Consider the following 17,641-nt stretch of genomic DNA (forward strand, 5'->3'; position numbering starts at 1 on the left):
ATGTAGCCATTCTGGTTTTCCCTTTCAGTACAAGATTCAGTAAATTACATGAGATGCCCAACACACTATTATAAAATAGGAAGGAGGCTGAGGCAGGAGGATCACTTGAGCCCAGGAGTTTGAGGCTGTAGTGAGCTATGACCATGCCACTGTACTTAGCCTGAGTGACAGAGTGAGACCCTGTCTCTAAGATTAAAAAATAAAAAGGTACCATAAAGACACATGCACGCGTATGTTCATCACTTCACAATAGCAAAGACATGGAATCAGCCTAGATGCCCATCAATGGTGGGCTAAAGAAAATGTGGTACATATATGCCATGGAATACCATGTAGCCATCACAAATGAAATCATGTCCTTTGCAGCAGCATGGACGCAGCTGGAGGTTATTATCCTAAGTGAATTAATGCAGGAACAGAAAACCAAATACTGCACGTACTCACAAGTGGGAGCTAAGCATTGGGTACACATGGACAGAAAGGGGAACAATAGACAGCGGGGTTTACTTGAGGATGGAGGGTGGGAGGAGTGTGAGGGTACAAAAACTACTCACCGGGTGCTATGATGGACAAAATCATTTGTATACCAAATTGCTGTGACACAATTTACCCATGTAACAAACCTGCATGTGTACCCCGAACCTAAAATAAATGTTGGAATTAAAATAAAACTCATATTAAAGTTTTAAAAAAGGGCTTTGTATTAGATAATTTTGCCCAACTGTAGACTAATGTGTTCTGAGCATGTTTAAAATGAGGCTAGGTGGGCCAGGTACGGTAGCTCACACCTGTGATCCCAGTGCTTTGGGAAGCCAAGGGCAGATTGCTTGAACTTAGGAGTTGAAGACCAGCCTGGACAACATAACGAGACCCTGTCTCTACAAAAATTTTAGCTGGGTGTGGTGGTGTGCTCCTGTAGTCCCAGCCATTTGCAGGGCTGAGGTGGGAAGATTGCTTGGGCCTGGGAGCTGGAGGTTGCAGTGAGCCAAGATTGCACCACTGCACTCCAGCCTGGGTGACAAAGTGAGACCCTGTCTCAAAAAAAAAAAAAAAAAAAAAATTAGGCTAAGCTAGGATGTTCAGTAAGTGTTTTAAATGCATTTCGACTTAAGGTATTTTCAACTTATGATGGGTGTATTGGGACATCATCCTAAGTTGAGGAACATCTTTATTGCAGTGTTTCCTGGATAGTACACGGTATGGCAGTTTCCAGTTTTGTGTTGAAAATGTACTTTAGGCTGTGTACAGTGGCTCACACCTGTAACCAGCACTTTGGGAGGCTGAGGTAGGAGGACTACTTGAGCCTAGTAGTTTGAGACCAGCCTGGGCAACATAGTAAGACCCTATCTCTACAGAAAATACAAAAAGTAGCCACGCATGGTGGCGCACGCCTGTAGTCACAGCTACTGGGGAGGCTGAGATGGGAGGATCACCTGAGCTTGGGAGTTTGAGTCTGCAGTGAGCTGTGATCATGCCACTGCACTCCAGCCTGGGCGACGGAGTGAGACCCTGTCTCAAAAAAAATGTGCTTTAGTAATTAAAAAGTGATTTTTATAAGTGGGCTTTAAAGAAGCAGGGCTTCTTGGTGAAAAGGCAGATTCCAAGTCTGGGGCAGGAAATTTAAAAAATGTTTTGGAATGTCTGGTCATACCAAAAAGCAAGGAAGCTTTGACATACTACTTTGTGTCAAAAGGACTCAGGAAGCAACTTGAGGAGGCTCCCACTGGCTAAAGATAAAGATGGAGACTTGAGCATCAATAAGAATAATAACTGAAATATACTACAGCTTACCAAATATGTTTAAATCTATGAGCTCATAATTATGCTAAAACATTCATTGGTCACCTTTGGAAGACTTATATATATATTAAGGAGCAATTAATTGGAAAACTGGTTAAAAAGAGAAGAATAAAGTGTTTGAGGAACCTCTATACTAGTTCCCAAAACGGCTTTACCAGTTTATACTTCCCCCATCAGTTACAAGGCTTCCCTTTCTTTACATCCTCACTAATACTTGTTATTCATCCTTTTGATGATAGCTATACTAACAAGTGTGAGATGCTAACTCATGGTTTTATTTTGCATTTCCTTGATGATTAGTGATGTTGAGCATAGTTTTTATGTATCTTACTTGACATTTTTTTTTTTTTTTTTTGAGATGAGATCCTGCTCTGTTGCCCAGGCTGGAGTGCAGTGGCGTCATAATAGCTCATTGCAACCTCAAACTCCTGAGCTCAAACCTCCCATCCTGACCTCCCAAAGTGATGGGATTACAGACATGAGCCACTGTGCCTGGCCTGTACCTCTTCTTTTTTTTTTTTTTTTTTTTTTTTTTTTTTTTGAGACGGAGTCTCGCTATGTCGCCCAGGGTGGATTGCAGTGGCCGGATCTCAGCTCACTGCAAGCTCCGCCTCCCGGGTTTTTACGCCATTCTCCTGCCTCAGCCTCCCGAGTAGCCGGGACTACAGGCGCCCACCACCTCGCCCGGCTAGTTTTTTGTATTTTTTAGTAGAGACGGGGTTTCACCGTGTTAGCCAGGATGGTCTCGAACTCCTGACCTCGTGATCCGCCCGTCTCGGCCTCCCAAAGTGCTGGGATTACAGGCTTGAGCCACCGCGCCCGGCCACCTGTACCTCTTCTTTTGAGAAATGTCTGTTTAGATCCTTTGCCTGTAGTTTAATGGGTGTATTTGCTACTGAGTTGAGTTCCTTATCCCTTTATCAGATGTATAGTTTGCAAATCTCCTAACCCAGGGGTTGCCTATTCACGCTGTGTAATTGTTTCCTTTACCGTGCAGAAGCTTTTTAGTTTGATGCAATCTCATTGCGTATTTTTGCTTTTGTTACCTGTGCTTTATACTAAGTGAAATAAACCAGGCACAGAAAGTTAGATACTGTATTATATCACGTATTTGTGGAATCTGAAAAAGGTGATTTCATAGAAACAGTAGAAAGTGGTGAGGCTTGGGGGGTGGAGGAGGGATGGGGGAAAGGGAGATATTGGTCAAAGTGCACAAAGTTTCAGTTAGACTGGAGGAATAAGTTTTAGTGATCTATAGTATTACATGGTGACCACAGTTGTTAATCATGTATATTTCAAAATTGCAAAAAGAATAGGTTTTTAATGTCCTCAACCACAGAAAATAGGTGATGGATATGTTAATTAGCTTGGTTGAATATTTCTAAAATGTATACATGGATCAAACCATCCCATTGTATGCCATAAATATACACAATTATATGTCAACTTTAAATTTAAAAATTAAAAGTATAAAGCATTTGTCTTCCCTCTCCTGTATGAACTGGACCATAGAGTAACCTAATAGTTGATGGGGGAAGCTTCTCTTTATAAAAGCATTCTAGCTAATAAGTGAAGAAGGAATGATAAGAGTATCATCATTAATAGTTAAAGCATTTAGACCGGACGTGGTGGCTCATGCCTGTAATCCCAGCACTTTGGGAGGCCATGGTGGGCGGATCACCTGAGGTCAGGAGTTTGAGACCAGACTGGCCAACATGGTGAAACCCGGTCTCTACTAAAAATACAAAAATTAGCTGGGCATGGTGACAGGAGCCTGTAATCCCAGCTACCTGAGAGGCGGAGGCAGGCGAATCGCTTGAACCTGGGAGGCAGAGGTTGCAGTGAGCCAAGATTGTGCCATTGCCCTCCAACCTGGGTGACAGAGCAAGACTCCATCTCAAAAAAAATAAATAAATAAAATAAATAAATAAATAAATAAAGCATTTCTCAGTGACAAAAACGAGATATAATCAGATATTAAGTACCTTATGATAAACAATTTCACTGGTGAAGTAGTCTTGCAAAAAGAGAAAAGAACACAAACCTAATTAAGCTTTTGGTTCTACCTACCAATTTATAGGAGATATACGGGACAGGAAACATGTTAAAGGACGCCATAGGGATGCAGTCTGCAAAATTCAAACTTTGGGAAGCTGACCTTACTTCAACAAATTGTAGTAATAAAAATGGAGATTTAAATTAAACTTTAGGCTGGGTGTGGTGGCTCACCCCTGTAATCCCAGCACTTTGAGAGGCTGAGGCAGGTGGATCACTTGAGATCAGGAGTTTGAGACCAGCCTGGCCAAGATGGTGAAACCCCATCTCTACTAAAAATACAAAAGAAAAAAAAAAGCTGGGTGCCTATAATCCCAGCTACTCAGGAGGCTGAGGCAGGAGAATTGCCTGAACTTGGGAGGAGGAGGTTGCAGTGAGCCAGGATTGTGCCACTGCACTCCAGCCTGGGCAACAGAGTGAGTGACACTCCACCTCCAAAAATAAATAAATAAATAAATAAACTTTTAAAGGATTAAAAGAAAGAGAGGCACATTGACAAATTATATGGGTCTTATTTGGATCCTGACTCGATGAGAAATTGGACCACTGAATGGAATTATTATTATTATTATTTTTTTGAGACAGGGTCTTACTCTGTCGCCCAGGCTGGAGTGTAGTGGTGTGATCTTGGCTCACTGCAACTTTCACCTCCCGGGCTCAAGGGATTCACTTGCCTCAGCTTCCAGAGTAGGTGGGACTACAGGCATGCGCCATCACGCCCGGCTAACTTTTTGTATTTTTAGTAGAGACGGGGTTTTGCCATGTTGCCCAGGTCTTAAACTCCTGAGCTAAGGCAGTCGGCCTGCCTCGGCCTCCCAAAGTGCTAGGATTACAGGCATGAGCCACTACGCCCAGCCGATATTTAATATGAAGGAATTGCTGTCTTTTTTTGTTTGTTTGTTAAGTATGATAATGGTATTGTGGTTAGGTTGGGAGGAAAAAGCTTCTTGTGTTGTCCCTGAGATACATACTGAAACATTTTCGAATGGAATATGTCTGAGTTTTGCTTCAAAATGATCTGCGAAGAGGGGGAGTAAGTTGGAATATAGATTAAATAAGATCAAACATGATATATGAATTGTTGAAAATGGATAATGGAGACTTGGGTGTTCCTCTATTTTTGTATGTGTTTAGACGTTTCTATTATAAAGTTTAAAAGTTTTTGGAGTGGACATCTATCACTATAGACAATCTAAATTAAATGCATCACACTGTTTACTACAGAGTTGTCATCTAAGTGAAGATGAAGTGTTCTTTATTTTTTTTGAGACAGAGTCTCACTCTGTTGCCCAGGCTAGAGTGCAATGGCACGATCTCAGCTCACTGCAGCCTCCGCCTCCCAGGTTCAAGCAGTTCTCCTGCCTCAGCCTCCCGAGTAGCTGGGATTACAGGTGTTAGCCACCATGCCTGGCTAATTTTTTTTTTTTTAGTAGAGACGCGATTTCGCCATGTTGGCCAGGCTGGTCTTGAACCCCGGGCCTCAAGTGATCTGCCCGCCTTGGCCTCCCAAAGTGCTGGGATTACAGGCAAGAGCCAGCGCGCCCAGCAGATGAAGTGTTCTTTATCAATCTTTAATAAACATATTCAGTGTCTTAATCAAATACCTTTTTGGTGTTTTTTTTTTTTTCTTTTTTTTTTTTTTTTTTTTGGAGATACAGTCTTGCTCTGTTGCCCAGGCTGGAGTGCAGTGGCATGATCTTGGCCCACTGTAACCTCTGCTTCTCGGGTTCAAGCCATTCTCATGCCTCAGCCTCCCGAGTAGCTGGGACTACAGTTGCACATCACCATGCCTGGGTAATTTTTGTGTTTTTAGTAGAGGTGGAGTTTCACCATGTTGGCCAGGCTGGTCTTGAACTCCTGACCTCAAGTGGTCCGCCTGCCTTGGCCTCCCAAAGTGTTGGGATTACAGGTGTGAGCCACTGCACCCGGCTGATGTTTTGATTAAAGTTTACATTTACCATCCTGTAGGAGTATCTTTCTTGATCAGTGGTTCTCTTCCTTGGTTACGCATGAGGAGCTTATAAAAGATCTGGATATCCTGACTCTATCTTCAGAGGGTCTGATTTAACTGGCCTGTGATAGAGCCTAGGTACCTTTTCTAGGAGGTAAATTCTTAATATACTGCCAGGGTTGAGAATCACTGCTCTAGACAACATGACAACTATTTGAATGACACCGTTTAATGGTTAGTTAGTATTTCCTTGAAGTATTGTATCTTACTGTATATACAGCACTAATTGCATGTCTTAATAAGGTCTTGCTGAGCATGTAGTTCTATGCATACAACTGAGGTATGTATTTTCCTTTTCAGTAAGAGTTTGCTGCCTCTTTTGCCACTATTTTTTCAGAAGAGTTAAACTGGTGTAATTGTGAATAAAATAGGGCCAATCATTAGAAGTATTCAGTTTAATGAAATTGGAGCAGGCCCATTTTAAATTTTTCTGTTCAGGACCCATTTTGCTCCTGAGAACATGAGGCATGAGAAGTTACTTTGATAATAATGAGGTTTGTAAAAGTAATGAGAAGGCACTAAATAAATCATTGGTTTATTAAAATGAAATGTAATTGAAACTCTGCAAGGACCTTGGAGTAAAAAAACTGTAATTGGGAAGTTGATCTGGTGAAATCCTAACTTGCTGTGAGTAACTAACTGTCCTGAAATTTTTAGGCTGTCACCCTTGACCCAAACTTTCTGGATGCTTATATCAATTTAGGAAATGTCTTGAAAGAGGCACGCATTTTTGACAGGTGAGAGAATGTTCTGTTTAATAAATTTTCTTGAATCTTTGTTGTATTGACACTTGATAGTTTGGACCGAAATGATGACAATAGTCAATTGAAACACATTTGCCTTTTCTAGTACGTTGTTCCCTGCCCATGTCTGCTGTGTTGCCTTTTATTTATAGGTGTTCATTGCCTGAGTTTTTGTTGTTGGCTTTCCTCAAAGCCATTATCCTTCTCATTGGGAGTTCAGTTGAAATTTTTTAATTGTAAAATGGTTGAAGTGGTTTTTTCTTAGACTAAATTATTCCTTTGACCTGATTTAGAAAGCACAGTAAATCCTGACTTTTAACTTTTTGTTGTTGTTGTGAAAGGACAGCCTATTTTTTATGTGGGAGTACAAAATTTCTCACTGTAAAGACACATTTTATAAAGGTATGATTTTGGTTTGAGGTTAAAATATAATACAGCATGAATTATGTAATTACAAAGACTTGATATATTTTGATATAGTACAGCTTGAATGAGTTGTAACAAGCCATCCATTAAGAATGAGTTACATTTTGTGTGTGTGTGTGTGTGTTCATTTACAGAGCTGTGGCAGCTTACCTTCGTGCCCTAAGTTTGAGTCCGAATCATGCAGTGGTGCATGGCAACCTGGCTTGTGTATACTATGAGCAAGGCCTGATAGATCTGGCAATAGACACCTACAGGCGGGCTATCGAACTACAACCACATTTCCCTGATGCTTACTGCAACTTAGCCAATGCTCTCAAAGAGAAGGGCAGTGTAAGGATTTTTACTCATTCTATTTGTTATCTGGTAGGATTAAGAGTCTTTTCTGGCCAGGTGTGGCGGCTCACACTTGTAATGCCAGCACTTTGGGAGGCTGAGATGGGAGGATTGCTTGAGCCTAGGGTTTCGAGACCAGCCTAGGCAACATGACGAAACCCTGTCTCTACAAGAAATACAAAAATTAACTGGGCATGGTGGTGTGCACCTGTAGTCCCAGCTTCTTGGGAGGCCGAGGTGGGAGGATCGATTGAGTCCTGGGAGGTTGAAGCTGCAGTGAGCCGTGATTGTGCCACAGCACTCCAGCCTGGGCAACAGAAGACTCTGTCTCAGAAAATCACAAAAACCGAAAAACAGCAAAAAATGAAAGTCTTTTGTACAAGTATTGAGATGGTATATTGGTTTACTTTAGAGTTTTGGTTGAGGGTAAGAATACCAAAAAATACCAATTTTCTGTAGCATTACCAGCCATTAGGCTTAATTAAGCAATTATTAGAATAGTATCAGTGGAGGCTTTATGATTCTCTACAGTTTTTGAAGACTTTGTTTTGTTTTCTAGGTTGCCGAAGCAGAAGATTGTTATAATACAGCTCTCCGTCTGTGTCCCACCCATGCAGACTCTCTGAATAACCTAGCCAATATCAAACGAGAACAGGGAAACATTGAAGAGGCAGTTCGCTTGTATCGTAAAGCATTAGAAGTATGTGAGGGTGGCGTAGCTGGGTATTTAGCGTGATAGTAGAGGGAAAGCAGTTAAGTTTACCATCATCCACCTCTTTTGTAAAAATAGTGGTTGAATCATTTACAAGAGGATTATTCATTGAAATAGTAATTGAGTACCTAAGGTATGATGTGAGGCCCTATGTGACATTCCAGAAAATCCCTGCATTCAGAGTTCATTATTCTGTGGATAAGATCTGTACAAAACAATTAAACATTAACCCACAGTTCAAGAGAAGTTACTGATAAGTATATAATCTTAGTGCCTGATGGCTGTGTGGTAGTGGTTAGTAGATACGGTAGGAGTTTAGCAGAGAGAGATCTCAGTGGTGTTGGAGTCAGGTGGTCAGGATAAACTAAGAGCAGAAGAGGTGTACCTCATTATGTTTGAAACAAGAAGAGGTATAAAATAGAGGAAGAGGTAGAATTTGAGAATGAATAGACTTGGAAAAGGTAGAGACAAGTTTAGGGATGTAAACGTACTTGAGCAAAGTTCTTAAGGTTGTGGTGAGTTATTACTGCTGCTTTAGCAGATTTTTTAACCTCAGTTATGATCTTGACTCTTTATAGGTCTTCCCAGAGTTTGCTGCTGCCCATTCAAATTTAGCAAGTGTACTGCAGCAGCAGGGAAAACTGCAGGAAGCTCTGATGCATTATAAGGAGGCTATTCGGTAAGAGACACTAACAGCCTTATTTTTAAAATTATTCTTAATTTTAAAATGTTTGACATTTGGCACATTGCAGATGCTAAAATGGCTTTAAATAACAACAGAATAAGTTAGCATTACAGTGGGTTAAAGATTTTTGTATTGGAGAAATAAAACCTTGGGCTTCTCTTTTAGAATCAGTCCTACCTTTGCTGATGCCTACTCTAATATGGGAAACACTCTAAAGGAGATGCAGGATGTTCAGGGAGCCTTGCAGTGTTATACGCGTGCCATCCAAATTAATCCTGCCTTTGCAGATGCGCATAGCAATCTGGCTTCCATTCATAAGGTACTACTGTTTATTATAATATGTGCAATTTAACACCTAAAATTTAAGTTTTGGAAACTTTTTACCATCCTGCTTTATTTATTTTCCAGGATTCAGGGAATATTCCAGAGGCTATAGCTTCTTACCGCACGGCTCTGAAACTTAAGCCTGATTTTCCTGATGCTTATTGTAACTTGGCTCATTGCCTGCAGGTAAAGAATAAGAGGCCAGTAATTGGCTCTCAGTGTTGTAATAGCTTTTTAATTGTTATGTACCATAAGAATCCAAGCCTGACTGGAAATAGTATTTTTAATAGGCTATCTGACATTACTTTAGGCCAAAGACATACCAAATATTAAATCCTGGGATAGGGCTTTCTGGATAATAACTTCTTTTTGCTTTCTCTAGATTGTCTGTGATTGGACAGACTATGATGAACGAATGAAGAAGTTGGTCAGTATTGTGGCTGACCAGTTAGAGAAGAATAGGTTGCCTTCTGTGCATCCTCATCATAGTATGCTATATCCTCTTTCTCATGGCTTCAGGAAGGCTATTGCTGAGAGGCATGGCAACCTGTGCTTAGATAAGGTGTGATTCTTTTCTTTTAATCTTTTTGTTGTAAACTAAAACACAAATACAGAAAACTGTGCAAATCAAATCTGTGGATTAATGAATGATTATAAAATGAACACCACCCAAATTGAGAAATAAAACTTGTGAGCCACTTCAGAACCCCTTCCATTGTGTCCTGAGTATAACCCCCTGTACTTCCTAAGATGGAATCCTTAACTCCTTCACTTAAACACTAACAATAGACTGATGGTACTGTCCTTTAACTTGAAAGCCATAATTTTTTTTTCTTTTATCTTTTTTTTTCTTTTATCTTTTTTTTTTTTTTTCTTGTTTTTGAGACAGGGTCTTGCTCTGTTGCCCAGGCTGGAGTGCAGCGGTGTGATTATGGCTCACTGCAGCCTCGACCTCCCTGAGCTTAGGTGATCATCCCACCTCAGCCTCCCGAGTAGCTGGGACTACAGGCGCATGCCACCACACCTAATTTTGTATTTTTTGTAGAGATGGGGTTTTGCTATATTGCCCAAGCTGGTCTCGAACCTCTGGGCTCAAGCGATCTGCCCACCTTGCCCTGCCAAAGTGCTGGGATTATGGGTGTGAGCCACCGTGCCTGGCAAGCCATCATGTTTAATGGAGTGCTTGGTATTTTGTATTCACCTTTGAGAATTAGAGCACTACTTGATCAAGGATTGGATCAAGGGTTGGATGATAGATTGGAGTGCTAGGTGTGCTTTTTTTTTTTTAATTTTGAGACAGAGTCTCTCTCTTTCACCCAGACTGCAGTGCGGTGGTGCCATCTCAGCTCACTGCAACCTCTGTCTCCCAGGTTAAAGCAATTCTTGTGCCTCAGCCTCCCGAGTAGGTAGGATTACAGGTGTGTGCCACCATGCCCGGCTAATTTTTGTATTTTTAGTAGAGATGGGGCTTTGCCATGCTAGGCTGGTCTCGAACTCCTGACCCCAGGTGATCCGCCTGCCTCAGCCTCCCAAAGTGCTGGGATTATAGGCATGAGTCACTGCCCCCGGCCATAATTTTGTTTTTAGAAAATGTTTCCCCATAGAATTTTCTAAAATGCTGGAGGGTTTATCATGCTCTGTCCATACTGCTTCATACCTACAAGTTTTAGATTTGCTCACACTTTTTTTTTTGAGACAGGGTCTTGCTCTGTTGCCCTGGCTGGAGTGCGGCTCACTGCAACCTCCACCTCCTGGGTTCAGGCGATTCTCCCACTTCAGCCTCCCAGGTAGCTGGGACTACAAGCACGTGTCACCATGCCCAGCTAATTTTTGTGGGTTTTTTTTTTTTCAGTAGAGACGGGATTTCACTGTGTTGGCCAGGCTGGTCTCAAACTCCTGACCTCAAGTGATCTGCCTCCTTGGCTTCCCAGAGTGCTGGGATTTGCTTGTGCTTTATAGATTTCAGGAGCACGTCAAAGTATGAAGCATATTACATGAAGTGCTGAGGTTGCATCTCTCTGGCAATATTAACTAAATGCTCTGGGCAGACCTTTTTCAACAGGTGTGAGGTTTTGGTTGGTGTGTTTTTCGTCAGTTTTCCTAGATGAAAATATATGTGTAGATTTTACTAACAAGCATTGGATTCTGTTGATAGATTAATGTACTTCATAAACCACCATATGAACATCCAAAAGACTTGAAGCTCAGTGATGGTCGGCTGCGTGTAGGATATGTGAGTTCCGACTTTGGGAATCATCCTACTTCTCACCTCATGCAGTCTATTCCAGGCATGCACAATCCTGATAAATTTGAGGTAAGACTAGTGTTTCTCTAGAATCACTATTTGTTTAAAAAAGAAAAAAACCCACAATGTTGGTTTGTCATGAGGCATGGAAACCCAGTGTCTTTTGGAAAGATTTGAGCCAATGCTATTAAATATGCCATGTACTGCCTTTCAGGTGTTCTGTTATGCCCTGAGCCCAGATGATGGCACAAACTTCCGAGTGAAGGTGATGGCAGAAGCCAATCATTTCATTGATCTTTCTCAGGTAGATAAAACTCTCATACTTTAACTTTTTATTTTGAGCAAGTTTAAATAAAACTATTAACATGTAGTTTATTTTTTGATGATAGGTATTAAATGCTGTAGTACCACATATAGGCAATTGTGTTGATCTTATTTCCTTGTCAGCATGCCTTTTTCCGAGGTTGCAAATGAAACAGAAATGTGTTATGCTTGTGCTTGGACATACAACTTTTGTGGAGATTGAGCCGGCACTTGTGACAGAAGATACTTAATAAATATTAACAAAATGGTGACTTGGGAGAAGAATAAATAGGTCTTTTAAAGAAAATAGGGCCGGGTGTGGTTGCTCACGCCTGTAATCCCAGCACTTTGGGAGGCCGAGGTGGGCGGATCACGAGGTCAGGAGATGAGACCATCTTGACCAACGTGGTGAAACCCCGTCTCTACTAAAACACAAAAAATTAGCTGGGTGTGATGGTGCATGCCTGTAATCCCAGCTACTTGGGAGGCTGAGGCAGGGGAATCGCTTGAACCCAGGAGGCGGAGGTTGCGGTAAGCTGAGATTGCACCACTGCACTCCAGCCTGGTGACAGAGCAAGACTCTGTCTCAAAAAAGAAAAAGAAAATAGATGAACTATGGTTCATCAGTTTCCATGGGCCTTTGCCTTTGGTTATCTTTATATCTGTATTTGTTCTATTGTTGTATCCTCTAGGAGCATAAGTTTTATGATAAATTAAGATTGAAACCTGTGGGGGAATTAATTTGCTGAGTATGTAGGCTACAGTTTTTTCTTTGTAGACTCTATTAGCCACTTTGACTGATAGAGATAATATACTCTACATAGTGTTTGTGTACACACATGTATGTATGTACATACACATGCAGGTATGGTATGTATGCATATATGTAAAAATATATGTATATACATATGAATCACTGAAGTCCTAGCAGAAAGATTTTGAGACTTCTCATTTAATAAATAGTATGTACCAACAAATTTTGCAGTATAGCTGTTGCTTCAAAAGTTTGTCTGGCCATTTTTGATATACAGTTAGACTCTTTGTGACCAAGAAGCATCCCTCTTTCTATCTCTGAGACCTTCAGGGAGTCACTGCTGATTGACTACAGTCTAAACTCTTCAGCATAGCTTTTGTAACCTTTCTCTGTTTGCCACAACTTTGTCAATACTTTAACCCACCATTCTACATCATGTATACCTTATGTCAAATAGAAGTGAATTACCTTTTTTTTTTTTTTTTTTTTTTGAGATGGAGACAGGCTGGAATGCAGTGGCACGATCTCGGCTCACTGCAACCTCCACCTCCCAGGTTCAAACGATTCTCTTGCCTCAGCCTCCCGAGTAGCTGAGATTACAGGCGCCTGCCACCACACCCAGCTAATTTTTGTATTTTTAGTAGAGACGGGGGGGTCTCACCACATTGGCCAGGCTGGTCTCGAACTCCTGACCTCAGATGATCCACCCGCCTCGGCCTCCCAAAGGTCTGGGATTACAGGTGTGAGCCACCATGCCTGGCCTACTCACCATTTTCTAAACTCCCTCACACTTTACTCTAGTTCTTCATTCATACTGTTCTCTACTGAGATTGTATTCTGTTAAACTCCTTCAAACTCCTATTCGTCTTTGAAGACCTATTTCAAATACCAGTTCTAGGCTGGGTGCAGTGGCTCATGTGTATAATCCTTTGGGACAATGAGGTGGGAGGATTGCTTGAGGCCATGATGGGCAACATAGTGAGACCCTGTCCCTACCAAAAAAAAAAAAAAAGATTACAAATTTCAAATACCAATTTCTCTATGAAATGTTGTTACTCATACATTCAATCCAGAAGTGAACTCTCCTTCCTCTGTGTTCTGTTTCTCTAATGCTTTGGGCCCATTTTAATGGCAGTTAACCATATTTGTGCCCGAATTAATATAGTTAATTTGTGTTCTTACCACTTTTCCATCTGGGAATCTGAATTATGTTAAATGCCATTAAAACTAATGGAATTGATCTGAGATTATACATAGTGAGTTCTTATTTTCTATTCTGTAGATTCCATGCAATGGAAAAGCAGCTGATCGCATCCATCAGGATGGAATTCATATCCTTGTAAATATGAATGGCTATACCAAGGGTGCTCGAAATGAGCTCTTTGCTCTCAGGCCAGCTCCTATTCAGGTAAACAAATTAACAGTCATCACTTATAACATGTATTTGGCTAAGAAGACAGTGATGTGCTGCTTTTCCTCCCTCTGGTTAACTGATATTTGAAACTGTAGGGCAGACATACTTTTTAATTTTTTTAAGTTGTTGAGATGCGCAGGAAAAAAAGAGTGTAGAGCACAATGCTTATAGGTACATGTATATAGAGACATGCAGTTCATGGTTGGCTATGAACAGTTACTCTGTCTTGCAAATTTGAAGAACATTTTAGCATTTTGAAAGTTAGTCTAAAATGCAGGCTGGGTACAGTGGCTCACGCCTGTAATCCCAGCACTTTGGGATGCTGAGGCAGGAGGATCACTTGAAACCAGGAGTTTGAGACCTGCCTGGGCAACAAAGCAAAACACCCTATCTCTACAAAAAATTTAAAAATTAGCCGAAGTGGTGGTATGCCCCTGTGATCTCAGCTATTCGGGAGGCTAAAGTGGAAGGATTGCTCAAGCCTAGGAGTTTGAGGCTGCAGTGAACTATCACTGTGCCACTGCACTCCAGCCCCGGCGACAGAGTGAGAGTCTCTCTTAAAGAACTACTTCATTGCTTTCGACTAAAGAAGTCAGCCTTGCTGTGCCTGTAGCAAGGCCAGTAATCCTGGCTACTCTGGAGGCTGAGGCAGGATTGCTTGAGCCCAGGAGTTCGAGGCTGTAGTGATCTACGATTGCACCACTGTACTCCAGCCTAGGGAACAGAGTGAGATCCTGTCTCTAAAAAAGAGTTAGACCTCCTTGTTCATTTACTTATTTAATTTTGGCACCTTTAGGTTCCTTTTTAAAAAACCATTTTATTGAGGTACAGTTGACATACAAAAAGTTGTACATATTTAATGTATATGACTTGATGAATTTAGAGATAAGTATCCTGATGAAAGTTCTTAATCAGTTTTCGATCTGATTTTTTTAAGGCAATGTGGCTGGGATACCCTGGGACGAGTGGTGCACTTTTCATGGATTATATTATCACTGATCAGGAAACTTCACCAGCTGAAGTTGCTGAGCAGTATTCTGAGAAATTGGCTTATATGCCCCATACTTTTTTTATTGGTGATCATGCTAATATGTTCCCTCACCTGAAGGTAGGTATGAAACAGCGCTATGGGGGAATTTCAAAGAACTGTAGCTTTTTATTTCCTTGCTATTGTCTATGTAAGTCCTAAAAGACATGTCTGAAACTATTTTTTCCATTAGAAAAAAGCAGTCATCGATTTTAAGTCCAATGGACACATTTATGACAATCGGATAGTTCTGAATGGCATTGACCTCAAAGCATTTCTTGATAGTCTACCAGATGTGAAAATCGTCAAGGTCAGAACCTAGTCAATATTGTCATTGAAATACAGTTAACTGCATTCACGATCTTTTTCGTAATCATGCATTTTTTTGTTTTAGATGAAGTGTCCTGATGGAGGAGACAATGCAGACAGCAGTAACACAGCTCTTAATATGCCTGTTATTCCTATGAATACTATTGCAGAAGCAGTTATTGAAATGATTAACAGAGGACAGATTCAAATAACAATTAATGGATTCAGTATTAGCAATGGACTGGCAACTACTCAGGTGAGAAGATAATACAACATTATATGTCCCACCAAGTATGCATTTATTTCCCTTAAACCTCATCATAACTCTAGGAGGCAAGTATCATTATTACCATTTTATAGATGAGGAAATGAGTTCGTGGAAATGCGCATCTTATGTAGGTGTGTCTGATTTTAAAAGTCTCCTGGATTCAGCCAGCAGATTATTACTTACTGAGAAACTTCTGTGTTAATATCTTGTTATTCCCTGCCTGTGGCTTTACTGTCTTATATAATGAACTGTCTGTACATACCATACAGTTTCTTGCTTCTGTAAACCCATCCTTTCCCTAGCTAAATCCTACTCAGACGTTCAGTTCAGACAGCTCTTCCAGGAATCCATTTCCGTACTTACCGCTAACGTCTCCATCCCTACTTCATTGGTACCTGTCTTTTATACCTCTGTAATGTTTGGAATATATCATTACATACAGCACAACAGATGATAATTCCCTGTGTTTGTATCCTCTACTGAATTGAATTACTGATGTCTTAATCACAGTAATGTAGTATGTACTCAATAAATAATACATTGCATGCCTAAATAAGTAGCTCTATCAAGAGAGTGTAAGGCAAAGATCTCTGACCTCTAGAGGTCATAGATGTCCTTGCACACCTGTAATAGTTATATAACAATGTAAGGCAGTACTCAAATATGAGAATTGCAAGATAACTAATTATGTGTGTAGAAACTCAGAAACAGTGATGATCAGTGTGAAGAGAGACACTCTTGGGAGAAGAGACCATTTGGAGGAGTAATTTAACCTTGAGGAGTGGATGTGATTTAGAAAAGGACATTTCGTTCATGAAGAAAAGAGTGATCAAAAGCTGTTGGATTGTTAATAGGATTTTGAGATCTTTTTTGGTTAGAGCAAGAAGTTTCATAGTGCAGTCTCCCCCAAATTAAGATAATGCTGCAACGGTTTGCCTCTTCTTAAACTTCATATATCGTGAATATTTTCTTATGGTTTGGTGACTTTTAATGGTTAGACCATTTTGGATCTTATGGATTGAAATATTGGACTCTTTTTGCCTTTAAATATAACCATCATCTTTTCCTTGTTTTAGATCAACAATAAGGCTGCAACTGGAGAGGAGGTTCCCCGTACCATTATTGTAACCACCCGTTCTCAGTATGGGTTACCAGAAGATGCCATTGTATACTGTAACTTTAATCAGCTGTATAAAATTGACCCTTCTACTTTGCAGATGTGGGCAAATGTGAGTATGCATAGACTTATTGTTACCGTCTTAGAGACTAATAAAGATTTTGTATCTAGAGCTTCTTGCTGAAGATTGTCCTTCCACTCCCATTTAGGAGCTGTTCTGCTCATTTCTTTTAAAAATTTTTTTTTGGCTGATCGCGGTGGCTCACGCCTGTAATCCCAGCACTTTGGGAGGCCGGTGCAGGTGGATTACCTGAGGTCAGGAGCTTGAGACCAGCTTGACCAACATTGTGAAACCCCGTCTCTATTAAAAATACCAACAAATTAGCTGGACGTGGTGGTGGGCACCTGTAATCCCAGCTACTCGGGAGGCTGAGACAGGAGAATCACTTGAACCCGGGAGGCAGAGGTTGCAGTGAGCCGAAATCATGCTGTTGCACTCCAGCCTGGGCAACAAGAGCAAAACTCTGTCTCAAAAAAAAATTTTTTTTAAAATACTTTTTAAAAAATGTATTTTATTTATTTACATGTGACTCAACTGGGTTATGCTCTTTTTTTAAAAAACAGAATCTCGCTCTGTTGTTCAGGCTGGAGTGTAGTGGTGTGATCTTGCCTCATGGCAACCTTTGCATCCCAGGTTCAAGTGATTCTTGTGCCTCAGCCTTGCAAGTAGCTGGGATTACAGGCATGTGCCACCATGTCTGGGTAATTTTTTTTTGTATTTTTAGTAGAGACGGGGTTTCACCATGTTGGCCAGGCTGGACTCGAACTCCTGGCCTCAAGAGGTCTGCCCACCTTGGCCTCCCAAAGTGCTAGGATTACATGTGTGAGCCACCGCGCCTGGCCTTGTGCTCATTTATAATCTTCAAGAGATGTAGTTTTTCAGGCATTTTTGGTTTCTCCTTCCAGTGTCTAAATAGGACATTGTGAACCTTTTAAATTTACATATTCAAAGCATTCTTCTGTCTAAAGGGTCAGCAAACTTTTTCTTAAAGGGCCAGATGGTAAATATTTTCAGTTTTGTGGTCATGCTGTTTCACATCTACTCAGCTTTGCCG

The 17,641-nt window shown here is 40.9% G+C and overlaps 1 protein-coding gene and 1 long non-coding RNA gene across 3 annotated transcripts in view; one reads left to right on the top strand and one right to left on the bottom strand.

Moving 5' to 3' along the window:
- OGT (O-linked N-acetylglucosamine (GlcNAc) transferase) overlaps positions 1-17,641 on the top strand; it is a 42,947-nt gene that overhangs the window by 15,386 nt on the left and 9,920 nt on the right. For both annotated transcript variants that reach the window (XM_005593919.4, XM_005593920.5), the window contains exons 6-19: positions 6,524-6,603; positions 7,170-7,365; positions 7,928-8,068; positions 8,659-8,759; positions 8,931-9,084; positions 9,174-9,275; positions 9,472-9,651; positions 11,245-11,403; positions 11,549-11,638; positions 13,674-13,799; positions 14,743-14,913; positions 15,026-15,142; positions 15,227-15,397; positions 16,486-16,638. In XM_005593919.4, coding sequence (XP_005593976.1) covers positions 6,524-6,603; positions 7,170-7,365; positions 7,928-8,068; positions 8,659-8,759; positions 8,931-9,084; positions 9,174-9,275; positions 9,472-9,651; positions 11,245-11,403; positions 11,549-11,638; positions 13,674-13,799; positions 14,743-14,913; positions 15,026-15,142; positions 15,227-15,397; positions 16,486-16,638 — 1,941 coding nt within the window. The remainder of the gene's footprint in view (positions 1-6,523; positions 6,604-7,169; positions 7,366-7,927; positions 8,069-8,658; positions 8,760-8,930; positions 9,085-9,173; positions 9,276-9,471; positions 9,652-11,244; positions 11,404-11,548; positions 11,639-13,673; positions 13,800-14,742; positions 14,914-15,025; positions 15,143-15,226; positions 15,398-16,485; positions 16,639-17,641) is intronic.
- LOC141409475 (uncharacterized) lies at positions 1,496-3,736 on the bottom strand. Its single transcript, XR_012430374.1, has 2 exons — positions 2,628-3,736; positions 1,496-2,297 (listed from the first exon to the last, which is right to left on the bottom strand). It is a non-coding gene; the product is annotated as an uncharacterized lncRNA (long non-coding RNA).

Source organism: Macaca fascicularis, chromosome X (genome assembly GCF_037993035.2).
Source record: "Macaca fascicularis isolate 582-1 chromosome X, T2T-MFA8v1.1".
Taxonomy (NCBI): domain Eukaryota; kingdom Metazoa; phylum Chordata; class Mammalia; order Primates; family Cercopithecidae; genus Macaca; species Macaca fascicularis.